At 41.8% G+C, this 20,859-nt stretch overlaps 1 protein-coding gene and 1 pseudogene across 4 annotated transcripts in view; both read right to left on the minus strand.

Moving 5' to 3' along the window:
* Cdk13 (cyclin dependent kinase 13) overlaps positions 1-4,004 on the minus strand; it is a 98,547-nt gene extending 94,543 nt beyond the window's left edge. For 2 of the 4 annotated variants that reach the window (XM_085699252.2, XM_085699250.2), the window contains exon 1: positions 2,657-4,004. In XM_085699252.2, the coding sequence (XP_085555378.1) occupies positions 2,657-3,870 (1,214 nt within the window). In that variant the 5' untranslated portion in view covers positions 3,871-4,004. The remainder of the gene's footprint in view (positions 1-2,656) is intronic. The other 2 variants (XM_085699253.2, XM_085699251.2) reach the window with 1 other exon arrangement.
* Positions 4,005-18,502: 14,498 nt separating this feature from the next.
* On the minus strand, positions 18,503-19,575 carry LOC148119786 (high mobility group protein B1 pseudogene; annotated as a pseudogene).
* Positions 19,576-20,859: the final 1,284 nt, after the last annotated feature.

The following is a 20,859-nucleotide window of genomic DNA, read 5'->3' on the forward strand; positions in this document are numbered from 1 at the left end:
GGTGCCACAGATAACTGAGGTTGAATATACCACAATATTAAAGATTTCAAATCCGCTCAGAAATCCAAACTGACCTTGATGCAAAACACTTAAGTCTTTGAAGCATTTATTTCCTATTCCACCAGTAACTCACTCAAGTTTTGGGGATATTTGTTTCCTAATCCATCAGTGGAACTATCACAAAGACTTGCTTGTGAGGATATTGTTAGGCCATTTCAGTGCATACCACACAGAACACTACACTCAGCACCTTTCTCTCGCTTTCCTTCTATCAACACACCTCACATTTATTACATGGCTTATCAGGAAGATAGTAAGAATTCACACACCAACAATAAATAAAGAAAAATTCATTAAATAGCGTATGAAGAGAAGTTAAGCTAAGAAAATGATGAAATGCATGAGCTGAGAACTGGAGACACAAATGCAGAGAAAGAACAGGTTGGAAATACTATTTTGAGTATGGACACATTTCCTTTCAAATTTACATTGGTAATTCATTAGTTTGTGGGCTTGGAAAATGTCACATTGATCTGTATTACAGAATAGCACATGGTCTATATTAATAATTTACTCAAATGAAGCAGGTAACCCAGAAACCTAACAGTTTCTACGTTCAGTCAACTCTATCATCCCTTCAATTAGCTATTCAACAATCATCAAGGGTACCCAAAGACAGCGATGAGCATTAGGAATCAATGGTGGACAAGAATGGCCAGAGCCACTGTGGAACTTACTACCTGTCTACTCATTAAAGAGTCAGTCATCTGGTTCTACTACTAGACCTGGAAGTAAATAAAACTTTTTGCACTAAGCTGAACAAATGAATTCATGTTCCCGAGCAGAAAGTACATTTGCTAGTTTTCTAAATCTTGTTTTCCAAGTAAAACTAGTCATTAATTCTGGGCCCCAAATTTTAAGCAGAACATTAGACGAGCAACACAATGCAAAACAAACAAACAGCAATAACAAAAACCTTAAGACCATGCCTCATTAAAAAAAAAAAAGACAAGCTTTTGATGAGAGAAAACTTGGAAACATGACCACTATCTTCATGTTTCAAAGAACTAATACCCAAATTTGTTTTGTATTATTCCAAAGCTTTATATTTAGAAAATACATGGATTTGCATTTCTCTTTCAAAAGATTTTTAACAATTCAAACTATTCGCAAATCAACCACTTTAGATTTCTGTAAGGCTGTATACTTTATAAAAGGCAAAATTTCATTTACCCCTTGAAATAATAAAAAGACAAACATTACATATTATAGTTTAGCAAACTAAGTCTTCAATGGTTTTGCTAAGAAACTGAACAAATCATACAAGAAACTGCGCAAACAGTGCCTGAATTCAAGTCCAACCCAGACTGCCCAAACATCATAATGTGTTCCTACCTACTGATGTATTTACTCAGGCACAAACCACATGGCCAGTTATCAGAAACGATGGCCAATATTATCGAAAAGTTTCTTCCCAAACCAACCCTTTGGAAAGAAAGCTGGTCAATACACACGGCATGAAAAGACTTCTAGTGAGTGGACTTTCTACATGCTAGCACTAGGAGGACAGTAACTCTGTCTTTCACCCCAACATGGCACCTATGACATTCCTTCACTGCTCCACTGCAGTGCCTAAACTAGCACTGGCATATAATCTGTGCTCTTAGGTATTTACTAAGCATGCACAGTGCTAACCACACACTCTACTATATAGTACTATGTATCACCAATGTGTAACAACAAAACCTCACTAAAATATCTAGAAACACAAACCTATTGTTAAAATTGCCATTACACATCAAATTGCTATATAAAGTTATGAAACTTAACCTTGCCAGTTTGCAAAACAAACTGAAATGCAGAAAATAAAAAAGATCTGGCAAAGGTAAAAGACTACAAGTAAAAAGTAACATCGTATAAAAAGCACAAGTCAGACTTGCTATAAGAGTTGTCAGCTGCAAAACTTAAAACTGGCATTTCGTGTGTACTTGAACACTGTATGAATACATGCACACAGATCGTACGGTTTAAAAACATTCAGGCGCTCTACTCACAACTTTACAGTTAGTAAAGGATCTGCAAATTTCATAGACGCATACACTGCGCTGAGCAGCAGCAGAATCAGACCTTACAGGTATTCCATCCATTTGGCATTACCAAAAACTAGAATAGAAAAATAACCCCAATCCTAAAGCTAGCTTACAATACCCCAAACCGAAAAGAACAGAAGCCCCAAATATGTTAATATAAGAAGTTACAAAACCTACAAAGTACTTTAAAGCCACTTTTAAAGTTATCAATGTTATTGATACATAACATTGTATCAATATACACATTTGAGACTTACATACAATATTAAGTCCCTGCACTGCAATCCATTAATAAATCACCAACAGAATAACCTTTTCTCCAAAAACATTAAGACAAATTATGCTACTTTTAGGGTTTATTCAAACTAGAAATGCTGGGAGAGCAGAACGGTTTGCAAAAACCTGCTAACAGTTAAAGCAACAAGTTTAAAACTTGAACTCTTAGAAAGCGTCCTTCCGACACCCATAGGTTCTCCCATCACCCCTGCCCGCTAGAAATCCATCTATGGTCCGGGTGGGCCTAACTCCACTCTCCCTGCCTTCTAGGGTTAGGGGGCAGGACTCACCTGAGCACTGGGCTGTAGGGGCTGCGCGAGCGCCGCCAGCTGCTGCTGCTGTACGGGCTGGGGGACACGTCGCCGCCCCGCTCGTAGGAGCTGTGGCGGCTGTAACTGGGCGAACGGCGCCGGCTGTAGGGACTCGGAGAGCGCGGCAGCCTCCGGGAATAAGGGCTGCTGCCACCTCCCACCGGGCTGGGAGACTTGCGGCTCCGGAGGCTCTGCGAGGCCCTGTGGGACACCGGGCTTTCGTCCCGGCCTCCCAGCGGGCTCAGGGACCGCTGCCGCCGCCTGTAGGCCTTGGGCTCGCTCTTGTCCTCCCGGTAGGCCTTGGGCGGCTCCTTGTAGGCCGAGGGCGGCTCCTTGGACGACTTAGTCCGGCTGCGATGGCCCTTGAGGTCCCGGTCCTTGCGACTGCTGCTGCTGCTAGACGTAGCCGAGGCGCTCTTGCGGCGGCCGCCACTGCTGCTGCTGCTGCCGCTCTTGGCGGCCTCGGTCCGCTCCTCACCACTGTGTCCGTGACGGCCGCGGGCCTTAGAGGCTTCGCTGCCGCTGCGCGTCCCGTCCCGCCGCCGGTGCTCGCGGTGGCGCTCCTTGCTGCGGCCACTGCTGCTGCGGCGGTCCCGACGCGGCCTGCGCTCCGACCCCTCCGCGCGCCGCTGCGTGCCGGAGGAGGAGGCCGGACTCCCGCCGTTGCCCCCCGTTCCCCCGGCAGCCGTCGCCGCCGTTGCCGCGCTGGCGCCCCCCAGCAGCAGCCCCTGCTCGGACTGGGAGCTCACATCCTCGTACTCCACCAGCGGGGTCACACCCCCGCCGCTACTGGCACCGCCACCGCCGTCCTGCTGCGGCTGGGGCAGCGAGAAGACCCGGCGCTTCTCCGCCTCCTGCCCGGCGCGGGGCCCGCGGCGCCGCTTCTGCCGCCCTCCCGGGCGCCTCTTGCCTCTCGCCAGCCGCTTGACCTCCAGAGGGGGGCCCGGGCTGAAGCAGGAGGAGGAGGCCGCGGCGGCGGCGGCTGCGGCGGCGGCCGCGCCGGGGGCAGCCAGGAAGAGCAGAGGCGGCGGGGGCGGCGGCGGTTGCAGGAGCTGCGGCTGCAGGAGCGGCAACAGCAGCGGCGGCTGCTGAGGGGACAGGAATCGCCTCCGCTTGCGGCGCTCCTCCAACTTCTTCTCGGCCCAGCTCAGGCCCCCGCCTCCCCCCAGCGCCGTGTCCGAGCTGCTCGGCATCGCCTAGAGCCCGCCGCAGAGTGCGGCGCGGGTGCGGCCTCCTCCGGGGTCAGACCCTGGCCATGTCCCCCGCCGGGAAGGGGGACGGCAGCGGCGGTGGAGGGGGCAGCGAGCAGCAGGGCCGGCCGGGAGCCGCGCCACGATAATCCGGGTCGGGACGCGCGTCCCCGGGTCCAGTCGCGGTGTGTGCGCAGCGGCCTCCGGGCCTGGCGCGGGAGGATCCTGTCCTCGGTAGCAGAAAAGCCGGCCGCGCCAGGCGGCGGCGGCGGCCTCGGGCTCCGGCGGCGCAACGCGGAAGTGCCACCGCGGGCCGCGCTTCACTCCATCGTCCTGACGTCGGGGGCGAGCGAGCTCGCGGGAGGGCAGTGGGCGCGACCGCAGCACGCCTCCGTCGCCCGCCGCTGCGCGTCCACGTCGTCCTGTGGCGGCGGCGGCGACACCCCGCGGCGCTCGGACGGGCCTGGGCCTCGCGCCCCGAGGGCACTGCGCGCAGTTTCCGGAGCGGGGGCGCGGCCCGCTGTCCTCCGCCCCTCCACGCGGGCTCCGCGCGCGCCGCTCGCCCCTCCCTTCGCTCCGCGTTCTCCCTGCGGGAAGGCGACGCGACTGGCTGGCGGGGCCTCACCCGCGCCACCCCCTCGCCGCGCTCCTCCGGCCTTTCCCCGAAGCCCGACGCTAGGCCGGCGGCGCGCACGCCCGTCACGTTCAGGAACGCGGACAGGGAGTGGTGGCGCCGTCGAAGGAGGTGGGAACGTAGGCGCTGTGCGGCGGCGTGCTCGCTCCCGCCGGGACCATGACCGTCGCCGGAAGTGACGGAGCGCACCCCGCTTCCGGAAGGGGTGGGACGGAGGAGCGGGGTTAAAGAAAGGAGAGGAGGCGTGGGCTGCTCTGTGCTGTCGCTGGAGGCGCACCCGGCGGCGCCACCTATGGCGCTCGGCGCTCGCCTGCAGTGAAAGGTCACGGCAGGACCCGGGCGAACCTTGACGACTCTCCTTATCCCAACCTCGGGATTGGAACGGCTGTGAGAGGAGACGAGACTCCCCGCGGAGGGTGAAGATGACGTTAGCCTGACCAGATTCACTTACACCCAAGTTCAAGGACCCATCGTAACCTAAAAATATACTTGGTGATCATGGCTTCGAGCTTCCGCAACACTGATGTTCCATTTTAAAAACCTCAAGTCAATCTGGAGAATAAGTTGAATGTCAAAGGATTTCTGAAAACCCCAGGGACTCCCTTCTTTGTACTTTTTCCTTTATATCTAAAACCAGTGAGGCTGTCAGTAACATAATGTCCTCACTTCGCATCTCCTTAAGATTGCCCTTCAGCTAGAGGCTGGGCATTTAGGATAATTAGATTAATATCTAAATGGCTTATTAGCTTTTGGTAGGGTTGGAAAGAGACTAAGCAGTCTGCTCAGTGGTTACGTATTGTTACTCTTTAACAAATTTATTCAGATCATCCGCTTGTTCGTAGTTCTTAAACACTTAGTAATTCAATCAAGTTGAGGTCAGTGTATCACAAACTGATGGAAGCTCAGACTTCACAGTATACAAAAGATATTTGCTAGAAGATAAAGAAAAAGGTTTGAAATTGAGCTAGGAGATGACGCCTGAGTGGATCACCAGTGGGGCTTTTTTTCACACAGCGGGAGTGGGGAAAGGAATGGGGAGTACTGGGAAACTGAGTTTTAAAAGTATGTTTCCTAAAGCAAATTTCTTCTTCACAGTATTGTTAACTGCAATTTGACACTCTAGAGATTATTCTGCAATTAAAGAGCATTTGCCTAAAAAAAAAAAAAAGAATTTAAAAAGAGCATTTGCCTGTCTTTCAGAGGTACTGGGTTCAGATCCCAGAACTGACATAGTGACTCGCACCCATCTTTAGTTCCAGGGGATCCAATACTCTCCTTTGGTCTCTGAGGGCTCATACATGCTATTTCTCTCTCTCTCTCTCTCTCTCTCTCTCTCTCTCTCTCTCTCTCTCTCTCTCTCACACACACACACACACACACACAAATAAAAGATGAAAAATGTCCTTAAAAATCAAATTTCAATTGCATTAAACTGGACAATAAAGAGGTCTTCAAGCCGAGGGTGGTGGCACATGCCTTTAATCCCAGCAATCGAGAGGCAGAGACAGGCATATCTCTGTGAGTTCGAGGTCAGCCTGGCCTACAAGAGCTAATTCCAAGACAGTCTCCAAAACCTACAGAGAAACCCTGTCTCACAAAACAAAACAAAACAAAAAAAGAGGTCTTCAAGCCCAGTCCCAGCACTTAAAAAGTAGAAGCAGGAGAATCAGTTGTTCAAAGTCAGCCTTGGCTGCACAACAAGTTCAAGGCCAGCCTAAGATACTTGAGACCTTGTGTGTGTGTGGAGGGGGGGGGATGTAATTAAACTCTAATTGCTTTTGGTTTTGTAACAGTTACTTTTTTTTTGTATGGTGTTTCTCTATGTAGCCTTGGCTATCCTTGTAGACCAGTCTGGCCTCACTGAGATCCACTTGCTTCCACTTCTCAGGTGCAGGAATTAAAGGTATATGCCCAGCAAAAGAGTTACTTTAAATAAATGAGATTTTTTTTCTTTTATTTATCTATTTAAAGGCCAGGCTGGCCTCAAACTCACAATCCTCCAACTTTTGTCTCACAAGTCCTGGGGTTACAGGCAGACATCAGTTTGTTTATTTGTTTGTTTAATTTTCTCAAATTTTATTTCTAAGATAGCAAAAATACCAGTAGATACATTTTTTAAAAAATACTTTGCAGTTTTCAGCAATGTTTAAGAGTATAGAGGACTTTGGGCCAATGCTACAATAAATCACAAACATAAGAACCTGATTGTTGCCTTCGAGCTTGTAAATGATATATAATTCACACACTGTCATTCCATGATCTTATAAATAGGAATTTTTACAATGTCTGTCAACCTTTTAAGAGGTTGGTTGGTTCAGAGTTTTTCATAGTCTTGAAAAAAACTCTAAGCCATCTTATGCTCCATCGTGCACACCACAAAGATACTAGTGTATTACTATTTAAATTAACCTAAGTGAACTTCTGAATAAGTAAATACCTTTACTGAATACTTACTATGCACCACATTCTATGCTAAGTATTTTCTCGTTTAATACAACAGCACAAGTAAGACAGTCATATTCTAGGCTTCCAGGGGTGGTTGCTGATTTACACCACTTGTTCCAGTCCATCGAATTCACTTTCACTCATGAGTTTTCCCTCCCGGATATAAATTATCATGTCAGTCTTCCTGTAAAAATTATCAGTGGTAACAAGGGTGATTAAGGCATACAGGAAACTGGCCCAAAGTATACTTCTAGTAAATAAGAATCATTGATCTGTCCAGATTTGATGACCTTACTTTCAAGAATGCAAGTTGTTATACAATGACATTACTGCTCCTGAACTTGACATTGATCCCAATGGTAGTAATGTATTCCAGAATTAAAATAGAAAAGTATAATGCTGCTATAACTTGAGTGTTTCCTCCAAAAATTCATGTGCTAAAAACTCAGTTCCCAAATATATGCTACTAGTAACTAAAGACTGGACCTTTGGGAGGTAATTAGAATTAGACAAGGTAATGAGCTGAATCCCATGATGAAATTAGAGATTTTTATTTTTTCCTTTAGTTTTATTTTTTCATTACATTTTTATTTGTATGTATACATGTGTGTGTGTATGTGTGCACGTGTGTGTGCGCTCACACACACCAGTCAAGTCTACTTAAAGAGACCTTGTCTCAAAATAAATAAATAATGTGCTGGCAGAAGCAACTTATGGTAGAAAGGGTTTATTTTGACTCTCAGTTCTACAGTACAGTTTGTTGTAACAAAGAAATCACAGTATAGGAACTAGAGGAAGCTGGTCACATTGCATACACAGTCAAGAAGCATGGAGGAATGAATGAATGAAAACCTGTGCTCAGCTCACGTTCTTTCTCCTCACTTCCTTCTTTTCTTATTTTGTTTTGTTGTTTGGTGGTGGTGATGGTTTTGATTTTTCTGAAACAGAATTTCTCTATTTAAACAGTCCTGTCTGTCCTGGAATTTGCTTTGTAAAACAGGCTGGCTTCGAACTCACAGGTCTCCTTTTACCTCTCTCTCCCAAGTGCTGGGATTAAAGGCATAAACTACCAATGCCTAACTCCTCCATTTCATAAAGTACAGAATCCTAGACCAGTAAGTTGGGAAATGATTACACCCCCTTCATCCAGCAGGTTGGTCTTACCATCTCAATTGATCTAATAAAATAATCTCCTGTAAGAATGCCCAGAGGCCCCTTTCCCAGGTGATTCTACATCTCACCAAGGTAGCAATTGAGATTAACCACCACAGCTTCTTATATAAATAATATTTTAATTATAAATAACAATCTCCTGATTTAGGCCAGGCATAGAGGCCCATATATGATTGTAATCAGAGCACTCGAGATGTGGAGGCATTTTTTGGGGTATGGGACACTTCCCCCTCCACATACACCACCAAAAATAAGAAAATGAAATATACAGAAGCCCCAAAACAATATTTTGATTTTGTTGTGAATTTAAATGTGCTTAAATAAAAACTATATCTCCCAGCATTCCTTGCAGATTAAGGAAGTAGCTGTTGGTTCCTGAAAATGAAATGTAAGTGGAGTATAACTTTTGGAAATACTTCTTAAAATGGAAGAAAGTGCAGAACTACCATCTGTGAGGGTCTCTAAAGGAAAGTTAGGCTCCTAACGGCTTCTTTTCTTAAGAGTTCAAGAGCTTTGAACTGTACTAAATCTTAAGCAAATTAAATTCATAGTATTACTAAGCTGTTTAAATAGAGCGATAATTTTTCAGGTAGCAGTGGTTACATTATGGAAAACAAAGTGTGAAATACCTATAGAAACACAAAATACAATGAACTATATTTGAAAATCTGAGCATTATGCTTTAGTGGAATGTTTCTTTATGCATACAGTAAAAGGGAAAAGTAAAATTTATTTACATATATACATGTGGCCTATTTGCCTGAGACTTTCCTTAAGATGTTCCTGTAACAATACTTTCAAGAACTTCATGAACTTGCATACCAGATGCATCATTTAAAAGATGGACACAGTACTTCTAATGTCACAATAAAAAATTACAGAGCTGTTCTTTTAAACATCTCTGTAGACCACCTCTGACAAAGATCTAGAATATGGGTGTGGTGGAAACCACGTCTAATCTCAGCATTCAGAAAACGGAAGTAGGAGCATTGCAAGCTCTGGGATGTACAGAACAGTGAGATTTTTTTTTCCATAGGAAGAGAGGTGGAGAGAGAGAGAGAATGGGGACATATGATCAGTTGCTAACACTGCTTGTCTACTGCCATCATTCTGAATAAATTAATGTTTTCAGTAAAGCAAACAAAACCCACCTGCTTCTCATCACTTCCACCTGAAACTAATTTACTGGGATATCTGTATAACAACAGTAAATGTATATTCTGCAAAGTATGGTCGAAGTGGCTGCCAACAGTGGTGATAGATAGGGCTGATGTTCCTTTGGAAAAGGGAAGCAGTACGTTGAGGGATAAAGCCTGATGGTTGTTTCTCAGAGCAAATGTGTAGGGTTACTTGATTAGGTTGACTGATGTGGGGAGACGCATCTTAGCTGCGTGGGACCGTTCACTGGGCTGGGAACTTGAACGACAGAAAATGGAGACTGTGAATAGAGCATGTGTGTTCATTGTTCTCTGCTCCCACGCTGTGGATGAGATGTGTATAGATGCCTCAAGCTACTGCAGCTTTGACTTCTCTACCATCATGGACTGCACCCTTCCTCCCTTAAGATGCTTTCGTCAAGACATTTTGTCACAGGAAGAGGAAAGAAAGATAATTCGGTTCATCTGTACCTTTCCCCTTCACCCTTACTTTCTAAAACTCAAATCCAGCTCTCATATGATTACAAAGGAGCAAGTATATCCTAAGGATGCCTAGGTAAAGAGAACACAGAAGGATCTGGTTTATTCTTGACAATATGGATTCTCCAACCAACCCTGGTATAAAAAGACAGACAAAAAAAGCATGAAACTGTCCACTTATTTAAGTCATTTTTTTCTAATTTTGTTAAAGTCAAATGAAATTCCTAAATATTTAGTCATTGTCCCTGATTGCCATCCTACTTCCAGAGTGAATATGATTAATTGATAATATATTAATTAATAGGAGTTGTTATATAATAGATATTATAGCATGGATGGTATATATGATAATATAATGATAGTGTAGTAGTATATTAATGATATAGTATTCCTTCAAGCTCATCATAAATATAGATTCAGAATCATTCACAGATGATGATATAAGCATCCATTCCCAAGTCTTCAGAGATGATATCAACAGGAAGATTAGTTTTGAACTTTTCCTGAGGTAATTTTTGTAATTATTTTGGCAAATTTGTTGGTCTACTGCTGTGGAACAATCTTTGCACACTGTGAATATGTGTTGCTCTCATTGTTAATAAAAAGTTGATTGGCCAATAACTAGGCAGGATTTTCAGGGCAGAGAGGATTTTGGGAAGTTGAAGGGCAGAGTCTGAGAAGTCTCAAGCCAGACACAGAAGAAGCAACATGAGAAGTTCATAAAGGAGGTAAATGAACCTCGGAGCAGCACATACATTATTAGGAATCAGTTAATTTAAATTGTAAGAGCTGTCTAGAGAAAAGCCTAAACTACTGGCCGAGCATTTATAATTAATATGAAGTCTCTATGTGGTTGGTTGAGACCAGAAAAGACGCTTACAATCTACAAACAGGAAGAACAGGAAGTATATTCTAGAAAAAGACCTACTGTTTATATTTTGCAACTGTATTGTGCTAGGTATACATTAATTATAGATATAAATTCATTTAACCAGGTATGTCTTTTTTAAACAATTTATTAGAGTAAATATTTTTTAATTTTGGGGGTTTTTTTGTTTGTTTGTTTTTTGAAATAGGGTTTCTCTCTCTTTGTAACTGCTCTGGATGTCCTGGACCTCACTTTGTAGACCAGGCTGGCCTTGAACTCACATCACCGCCTGACCTATTTTTTCGATCTTTAATTTCATAAGAAGGAGTCCTTATAGTAGTCAGATTTTTAGGAATACTAGGAAGTTCAACTACAAAAAAATATTTTAAATAACTAATTATATTGAGTATATTTGACTAAAACATCAATAAAATCATTTAGGTTTTATTAAAATTTCTCATAAGTAGAATCATTAACATTGGGAAATGCACCACTAGTAATACAAGTTCCAGGAAATAATCTCTATTGGAATTTTTTAACTAGCAATATGAATCTTGTTTTACTGATAAAGCATTACAGTAGAATTATTATAATTAGAATTTAAAAATGAATCCAAGCTCCCTTTTTTGGTCTGCTGATTTCCAGGAAGGGTTTTGAACCAGTTCACTGGAGGAGACTTGCCTTTTAACAAGCCATACTCACATGCGGGAAGGTGGTGGTGCACGCCTTTAATTCCAGCACTCGGGAGGCAGAGGCGGGCAGATCTCTATGAGTTTGAAACCGGTCTGATCTAAAAGAGCTAGTTCCAGGACAGGCTCCAAAGCTACAGAGAAACCCTGTCTTGAAAAACAAAAACAAAAACAAAACAAACCAAAAAAAAAAAGTCATACTCACATGGCTAGGTATCTACATGCAAGAGAATAGACTTGGATTCCAACCCAATCCAGTATAGAAAAAAGTTTGAAACAGCCCAAATGCTCACCAGTTCCTGAACAGATTTGAAATACAGCATACCTATAGAGTAGAATGCTCAGTAATAAAAAGAAAATATTTCTGCAAAACACATTCAACATAGAGGTGCTGAGAAGAAGGTATATTCTTTTCTGTTAGGATGGATTATTCTATAGATGTCTGTTAAGTCCATTAGAGTCATAACATCTGTTATTTCTCTGTTCATTTTTTGTCTGATTGACCTGTCCAGTGGTGCGAGGGGAGTGTTGAAGTCTTCCACTAGTAGTGTGTGGGGTTTAATGTATGATTTAAGTTTTAGAAGTGTTTCTTTCATATATGAGGGTGCCTTTGTATTTGGGGCATAGATGTGCAGTATTGAAATTTCCTCTTGATGGATTTTTCCTGTGACTAATATGAAATGACCTTCTTTGTCCCTTTTGACTGAAGTTTATTTTGTTAGATATTAGGATAGCTACACCTGCTTGTTTCTTAGGGCCATTTGATTGGTATATTTTTTCCCAACCCTTTAAGACGATGTCTGTCTTTGAGGTTGAGATGTATTTCTTGTATGCAGAATAAGGATGGATTCTGTTTTCGTATCCAATCTGTAAGTCTGTGCCTTTTTAGAGGTGAGTTGAGTCCATTTACATAAAGGGATATTAATGACCAGTGGTTGCTATCGCCTGTTAATTTAGTTTTCATCATTGGTGATGCTAATTTGTCCATTTTTTCTTCTTTGGGATTTGCTGTAATGAGATCATCAATTGTCTGTGTTTTTGTTGGTGTGGCCATCTTCCTTGGATTGGAGTTTCCCTTCTAGTATTTTGTGTAGGGCTGGGTTTGTGGCTAGGTATTGGTGAAATCTAGATTTGTCATGGAATATCTTGTTTTGTCCTTCTATGGTGATTGACAGATTGAAACATTAGCATGAAGAAATACTAAATAAAATACTAGCAAATCAAATCCAAGAACACATCAGAACCATCAGAACCATCATCCACCATGACCAAGTTGGCTTTATCCCACAGATGCAGGGATGGTTCAACACACGAAAATTTCTCAACGTAATCCACCATATAAACAAGCTAAAAAATAAAAACCACATAATCATCTCATTAGATGCCAAAAAAGCATTTGACAAAATACAACATCCCTTCATGATAAAGGTTTTGGAGAGAGCAGGGATACAAGGAACATACCTAAACATAATTAAGGCAATACACAGCAAGCCAACAGCCAACATCAAACTAAATGGAGAGAAACTCCCAAAGATTTCACTGAAATCAGGAACAATACAAGCTTGTCCACTCTCTCCATACCTATTCAATATAGTTCTTGAGGTCCTAGTTAGAGCAATAAGACAACAAACGGACATCAAGAGGATACAAATTGGAAAAGAAGGAGTCAAACTCTCACTGTTTGCTGATGATATGATTGTTTACATTAGTGATCCCAAAAATTCTACCAAGGAACTTCTACAACTCATAAACACTTTCAGCAATGTAGCAGGATACAGAATTAACTCAAAAACATCAGTAGCCCTCCTATACACAGATGATAAAAGGGCTGAGGAAGAAATCAGAGAATCAACACCCTTCACAATAGCCATAAATAGCATAAAATATCTCGGAGTAACTCTAACCAAGCAAGTGGAAGACTTGTATGACAAGAACTTTAAATCTTTGAAGAAAGAAATTGAAGAAGACACCAGAAAGTGGAAAGATCTACTATGCTCTTGGGTAGGCAGAATTAACATAGTAAAAATGGCAATCAAGCAATCTACAGATTCAACACAATGCCCATCAAAATCCCAGAAAAATTTTTCAAAGACCTCGAAAGAGTGGTTCTCAACTTCATTTGAAAAAACCAAAATAACCCAGGATAGCCAAAACAATCCTGGGCAATAAAAGAATATCTGGAGGCATCACAATCCCTGACTTCAAACTCTACTACAGAGCTACAGTACTGAAAACAGCCTGGTACTGGCATAAGAACAGACAGGAGGACCAATGGAACCGAATAGAAGACAAGGACATCAATCCACACATCTTCAAACACATGATATTTGATAAAGAACAAAAAATATCAAATTGGAAAAAAGAAAGCATATTTAATAAGTGGTGCTAGCATAACTGGATATCAACATGTAGAAGAATGAAAATAGAACCATATCTATCACCATGCACAAAACTCAAGTCCATATGGATCAAAGACCTCAACATAAAGCCAGCCATACTGAACTTTACAGAAGAGAAAGTGGGAAGTACACTAGAATGCATTGGCACAGGGAACCACTTCCTAAATATAACCCCAGCAGCACAGACACTGAGAGAAACAATTAATAGATGGGACCTCCTGAAACTGAAAAGCAGAGGACATGGTCCACAAGACAAAATGACAGCCCACAGAAAATATCTTCACTAATCCCACATCAGACAGAGGTCTGATCTCCAAAATATACAAAGAACTCAAGAAATTGGACACCAAAAGATCACATAATCCAATAATAAAAAAAAGGAGTACAGACCTAAACAGAGAACTCTCAACAGAGGAATCTAAAAATGGCATCATCAGAGAAATGCAAATCAAAACAACTCTGAGATGCCATCTTACACCTGTAAGAATGGCCAAGAGCAAAAACACTGATGACAACTTATGCTGGAGAGGTTGTGGGGAAAAGGGAACACTTCTGCATTGCTGGTGGAAATGCAAACTGGTACAACCCCTTTGAATGTCATTGTGGCGATTTCTCAGAAAATTAGGAAACAACCTTCCTCAAGACCCAGAAATACTACTTTTGTGTATAGATCCAAAGGATGCTCAATTGTGCCACAAGGACATGTGCTCAACTATGTTCATAGCAGTTTTATTTGCCATAGCCAGAACCTGGAAACTACCTAAATGCCCCTCGATCAAAGAATGGATAAAAAAAAAATGTGGCACATTTACACAACGGAGTACTACACAGCAGAAAAAAATAACGACAGCTTGAATTTTGCAGGAAAATGGATGGAACTAGAAAACCTTATTTTGGGTGAAATAATCCAGACACAGAAAGACAACTATCACATATACTCACTCATAGGTGGTTTTTAAACATAAAGCAAAGAAAGCCAGCTTAAAAACCACAATTCCAGAGAACTTAGACAACAATATGGACACTTGGTGCAGGAGCATTGTCTGTATTCTGTCAATCATATTTTAAATAAATGCTGATTGGCTAGGCAGGAAGTATAGGTGGGTAAACCAGATAGGAAGTAGAAGTGGAACAAAGAGAACAGGAGTATTCTGGGAAGCAGGAAGCTCCCTCTGCAGTCCAGCTCAGACCACTGAGAATCAAGATGTAACCTGCCCGGCTGAGAAAGGTACTGAGCCATGTGGCTGACATAGATAAGAACAATGGCTTAATATAAGCTATAAGAGCTAATAAGTAGCCTGAGCTAATGGACCAATCAATTTTATAACTTATGGAGATCTCTGTGTGATTTTCTTTGGGGCTTTCTGGCTGTGGGGAACTGGGCAGGGCAGAAACCCCAACAAGCAGGCCCCTTCATGTTACAGACACTAAGAAAGACTTACATAGATATAATCTACATGGGAAGTAGAAAGTAATAAAAGACAAGATCTCCCGAGTAAACTGGGAGCATGAGGATTTTGGGGAAGGGCTGAAGGGAGGAAGGGAGAGGCAGGGAGGGGAGCAGAGAAAAATGTAGAGCTCAATAAATATCATGGGAAAAATGGTAATTTAGATATAAAACTATGGACTCACAAAGATCAGATAGATAATAGAGTATTTTCCTTAATTTTGCCAAGTACAAATAAACTAGACATTCTAATTCTTAATAACTGCTTTGTTATATATAGTTTTACTATGTTAAGATTAAAACATTCCTTTTTAATTAAACAAAGGATGAGGGGAATGCTGTGGAATAATCCTCTGTACACTGTGAATATGCATTACTCTCATTGGTTAATAAAAAGCTGATAGGCTAATAGTCAGGCAGGAAGTATAGGTGAGACAGTCAGACACAAAGTACTGTGGAATGAGAAAGTGGAGTTGGAAGTCACTAGTCAGATGCAGAAGAAGCAGGAGATGAATGTGGCATGCTAATAAAAGTACTGCAATGTTTCAGAGTGTAAATAATGAATATGGGTTAATTTAAAATGTAAGAGCTAGTTAATAAGATCGAGCTATTGGCCAAGAATTTACAATTAATGTAAGTCTCTGTGTAGTAATTTGGAAGTGGCTCCCAGTATGGGAAAACTCTCCCTATAGGAAAATACTTAATTGGGTGGCTTACAGCATTCAGAGTTTTAGTCCATTATCATCATGGTAGCGTATGGCAGCACGCAGGCAGACATAGTGCTGTGGCTGAGAGTACTATGTCTTGATCTTCAGGCAGGAGGAAATGGCCTGCAACAAGTGGCTTGAACTTATATAAGACCTCAAACCTGCCCCCACAGTGAAGCATTTCTCCTAACAAAGTCACATCTCTTAAAAGTGCTACTTCCTATGAGTTTATAGGAGTCAATTACATCAAACTACCTCAATAGCACAGTTCATCATTGAAGGAACTCAGGACAAGAACTAAGGGAAGAAACCTGGAAGCAGGAGATGATGCAAAGGTCAGAGAGGCATGCTGCTTACTGACTTGCTCCTTATGACTTACTTACTCGTCCTGCTTTCTTATAGAACCCAGCACCACCAGCCTAGGGACTCACAATGGTCTGGGCCCTCCCACATCAGTCACTAATTAAGAAAACACCCTACAGGCTTCCCTACAGCCGAATCTTAGGGAAGTGGGTTTTTTGTTTGTTTGTTTGGTTGGTTGGTTTTTCAAGATAGGGTTTCTCTGTAGCTTTGGAGTATGTCCTGGAACTAGCTCTTGTAGACCAGGCTAGCCTCCAACTCACAAAGATGCGCCTGCCTCTGCCTCCTGAGTGCTGGGATTAAGCGGGCGTGCTCCACCACTGCCTGGCTGGAAATGTTTTTTAATTGAGGGTCCCTCCTCTCAGATGTCTTGACCTTGTGCCAAGTTAACATAAAACTATCCAGAACAATGCTCAAACCTTTAACCTCCAGGACTTTTCTCCCTTCTGCATTAATATTGCATGTGTTCTATCACCATTAAGGTTTCTTCTTCCCTACCTCTGCCCCCATTCTTTTTGGCTTCCTCTACAGACACTCCAAATTTAACGCACAAATCTAAAAATTTGAATCAAAGTATCATATATGAGAAAGAATAGGTGGCATTTATCTTTCCAGGCCTGGATTATCTCACTCAATATAATATTTTCTAGTTCCATCAATTTGGTTGTAAATTTCATAATTTTATCTTTCTTTGCAGTATTAATTGTGTACTAATCAGGAAGGTAGGAAAGGAAAGTGGTGTGGGAATACGGTAGGAATTAAAGGAGAGGGAACAGGAGTAGATTTCATCTGAAAGCATTATATGTGCATGTCACTATTAAAGATAATGTTTAAAAATTCCATTGTGTGACACTCTGATTGAAACATTAGCTTGAGGAAATAACATGGTTGGGCAACAAGTTGGGAAGCTGAGGGAGGAGCCAAGCTTGCTCTTTCATTATAACATTCTTGAAAGTATTAGCTAGTGTCCCAGAAGAACCATATTATTTCTCTTTAAGAGCGGTGTCTCCAGTGACCTCCAACTAGGCCTCATGTTTTAAAAGCCATACTCACTCTTGACATTGTCATACTGGGAAGCGCATTCTTAATACGTAATTCTTTGAAGACAAGTCACACTCAAGCCATTGTTCATAAAACATTATTCTTATTAGACAGTTGTCTACAATTTGTTCTTGAAATAATAATAAATAGTTAGAAAATACAGTTATCTAAGATCTCAGAAAAATTTCATTGGATATATGCGCCACAATTTTGTTAGGTATTCATCACCTCATGAACATGTAGGCTGGCTCCATCTCCTAACTATTGTGAATAGAGCAGCAATGAACATAGATGTGCATGTATTTCTGTAGTAGGATATAGTATATGCTCAGTAACGGACTAGCTGGGTCATGTGGTAATTCTAGTGTTAGTTTTCTTGAGCAGTTTCCATGGTGATTCCCACTGTGGCTATACCAATTTACTCTCCCACCAACAGTAGATAAGAGTTCATCTTTCCTTACATTCACACCAACATTTGTTTTCCTTTTCTTTCTTGTTGACAACCATTTTTTCCAGAGTGAGGTAGAATTTCAAACTAATTTTCATTTGTATTTTCCTGAATGTGGGACACTTTCTCTAAAAATGATTATTAGTTGTTGTCTTTCATTTTTTAAGAACTCTGTTCAGTTTCCAAGCTCAGTCTGATTGTATTGTTTGTTTTCTCAATATTTAGTTTCTTGAGTTTTTATATATTCTAGATACTAATTCCTTGTCAGATGTGTAACTAAATATTTTCCCCCCATTCTATAGGCCTTCTTTTTTGGTCAACTGACAGTTTCCACTGCTATATAGAGCTTTTTGATCTCATAAGATCCCCTTTGTTGATTATTGGCATTATTTCTCAAGTGATTGGAATCCTACTCAGAAAGTCTTTATTTATACCTCTATCCTGTTTTAAAGATTTATTTACTTTAGTTTTATGTATATGGGTGTTTGCATGTATGTCTGTGCACCACAAACACATGTTGCCTGCAGAGGCCAGAAGAGAGCATCAGGTCATCCTAGAGCTAGAGCTACCAATGGTTGTTAGTTAGCTGCTGGGTGAGTGCTGGGAATCAAGTTTAGGTCTTCTGGAAGAACAGCCAGTGCTCTTAACTACCGCACCGTCTCTCCAGCCCTTGCCACATGACTATATCTTAAAGTGAACTTTCTATTTTTTCCTCTAATAGTTTCAGAGTGTTGATCTTGTGTTTAGGTTCCTAGTCCCTTTGGAAATGAGTTTGTGCAGGGTGAAAGATAGGATCTAGTTTTCATTGTTCTTCATGAAGATATCTAGTTTTCATGGCATCATTTGTTGAAGATGTTGTCTTTTCTTCAATACATGTGTGACATCTTTGGCAAAGATTGTGTGGCTCTAGCTGCATGCATGGTCATCGTGTGGATCCTCTGTTCTATTTCATTTATTTGTCTGTTTTGTGCTGTCCTCATACTGTTTTTTTTTTTTTTGGTTTTTTTGGTTTTTTGGGGGGGAAGGGGGTTGGTTTGATTTTTGGTTTTTCTTTCTTTTTTATTTTAATTTTTTTTAAAGGAGTGAGTTGTGTACAGGGGGGTTAAATGCTTTATAGACAAGAAAAAAACTGTGCTAGAACCAACTTATTCATCATCATCTTTTTCTTCCTCATCTTCATCTTCCTTTTCTTCCTCCTCCTCTTAATCTCTTCATCCTCCTCCTCTTCATCTTCCTCTTCTTTTTCTTGCTCTTTTCTGCCTTGACCACCCCCCCCCCTTTCGCTGCATCGGGTTTTCCTTTAGCTCTGCGAGCAGCAATCTCCTGTTCGTACTTCTCCTTCAGCTTGGCAGCCTTCTCTTCGTAGGGCTGCTTGTCATCTGCAGCAGTGTTGTTCCACATATCTCTCAGTTTCTTTGCAGCATCACCAATGGATAAGCCAGGGTGTTATCCTTTGATTTGGGTGTGATACTCAGAACAGAACAAGAAGAAGGCCGAAGGAGGCCTCTTGGGTGCATTGGGGTCCTTGAACTTCTTTTTGGTCTCCCCTTTGTTGGGGGGGTGGGGATGTAGGTTTTCATTTCTCTTTCATAACGAGCCTTGTCAGCCTTGGCCATATCTTCAGATTTCCCCTTTTCTCTAGCAGACATGGTCTCCCACCTTTCTGAGCACTTCTTGGAGAACTCTGAGACGTTGACAGAAGCATCCAGGTGCTTCTTCTTGTGTTCCTCCCGGCAAGTTTGCACAAAGAATGCATACGAGGACATTTTGCCTCTCGGCTTCTTAGGATCTCCTTTGCCCATGTTTAGTTGATTTTCGTCTGCGAGGCATAGAGTTGCCCAATGCCAGTCCAGCTCTCGCTTGCCCTGACACTGTCCTTATGGTTTTTGGTTTTTCAAGACAGGGTTTCTCTGTGTAGCTTTGGAGTCTGTCCTGGAACTCACTCTGTAGACTGGGTTGGACTCAAATTAATGGAGACCCGCCTGCCTCTGTCTTCAAAGTGCCGGGATTAAATGTGTGCACCACCACCACCCAGCTCATTAAAATGTTTTCATTGCTACTGCTCTGTAGTATAATTTGAAAGCAATTGTGGTGCTACCCACAGTAGTGGGGTTTTTGTTTGTTTGTTTGTGTTTACTTAGAATTGTCTTGACTCTCCTGATAGCTAAGGTCTTTTGGTCTGGAACATGAATCTTAATATTATTTTTTCTATTGCAGTGAAGAATTGAATTGGCATTTAGTTAGAATTGCATCTGCAGATTGCTTTTGTTAGGATGTGATGCGGAATGTCTCTCTGTATGCTGTGAATATATTTTGTTACTGTTAGTTAATAAAGAAACTGCTTTGGCCTATAGTAGGGCAGAATATAGCTAGGTGTGAAATCCAAACAGATACAGGGAGAAAGAAGGTAGAGTCAAGGAGAAGCCAGCAGCTGCTGGGGGAGCAAAGTATGAGGTAACACACCATGAGCCTCCTGGTAAAATATAGATGGATAGAAATGGGTTAATTTAAGTTGTAGGAACTAGTTAATAATACACCTGAGCTAATAGGCTAGACAGTTTGTAATCAATATTAAGCCTCAGAGTGGTTATTTGGGAACTGGCAGGTGAGCAGGAGAGAACCCTCCAGTTACAGATGGCCAGTGTTTCCAAAACTAGTTCTGCCAATCCAGGAGCATGTGAGATCTTTCCATCTTCTAGTCTCTTCCTCAATGTCTGCCTTCGAGGTCTTTAAGTTTTGTTATAAAGTATTTCACATTCTTGGTTTGGTTTATTCCAAGTTTTTTTTCCAGGGATCCTTTCTGTTTCTCAGTGTATGCTTGTCATTTTTATATAGGGAATCTGATTTTTATATGTTAGTTTTGTATCCTGCAACTTTGCTGAAAATGTTGATCAATTCTAGGGTTTTTTTGATAGAGTAATTAGGGTATCTTTTGTATAGAATCATATCATCTGCAATTATAGAGACATCAGATTTTTTATTCTTATTTGTATTCCTTTCATTTCTCTTTTTTTATTGCTTTGAGAATTTCAAAACTACCTTGAATATTAGAGGATGGCAGTTATTCCTTGTTCTTGAAAATTGCTGGTATGTTTGATGCTACTTTGGAGGTTCTAATGTGCTTTTACAGATTTGTTTAGATAA

Source organism: Myodes glareolus, chromosome 14 (genome assembly GCF_982192425.1).
Source record: "Myodes glareolus chromosome 14, mMyoGla1.1, whole genome shotgun sequence".
NCBI classification, from domain to species: Eukaryota; Metazoa; Chordata; class Mammalia; order Rodentia; family Cricetidae; genus Myodes; species Myodes glareolus.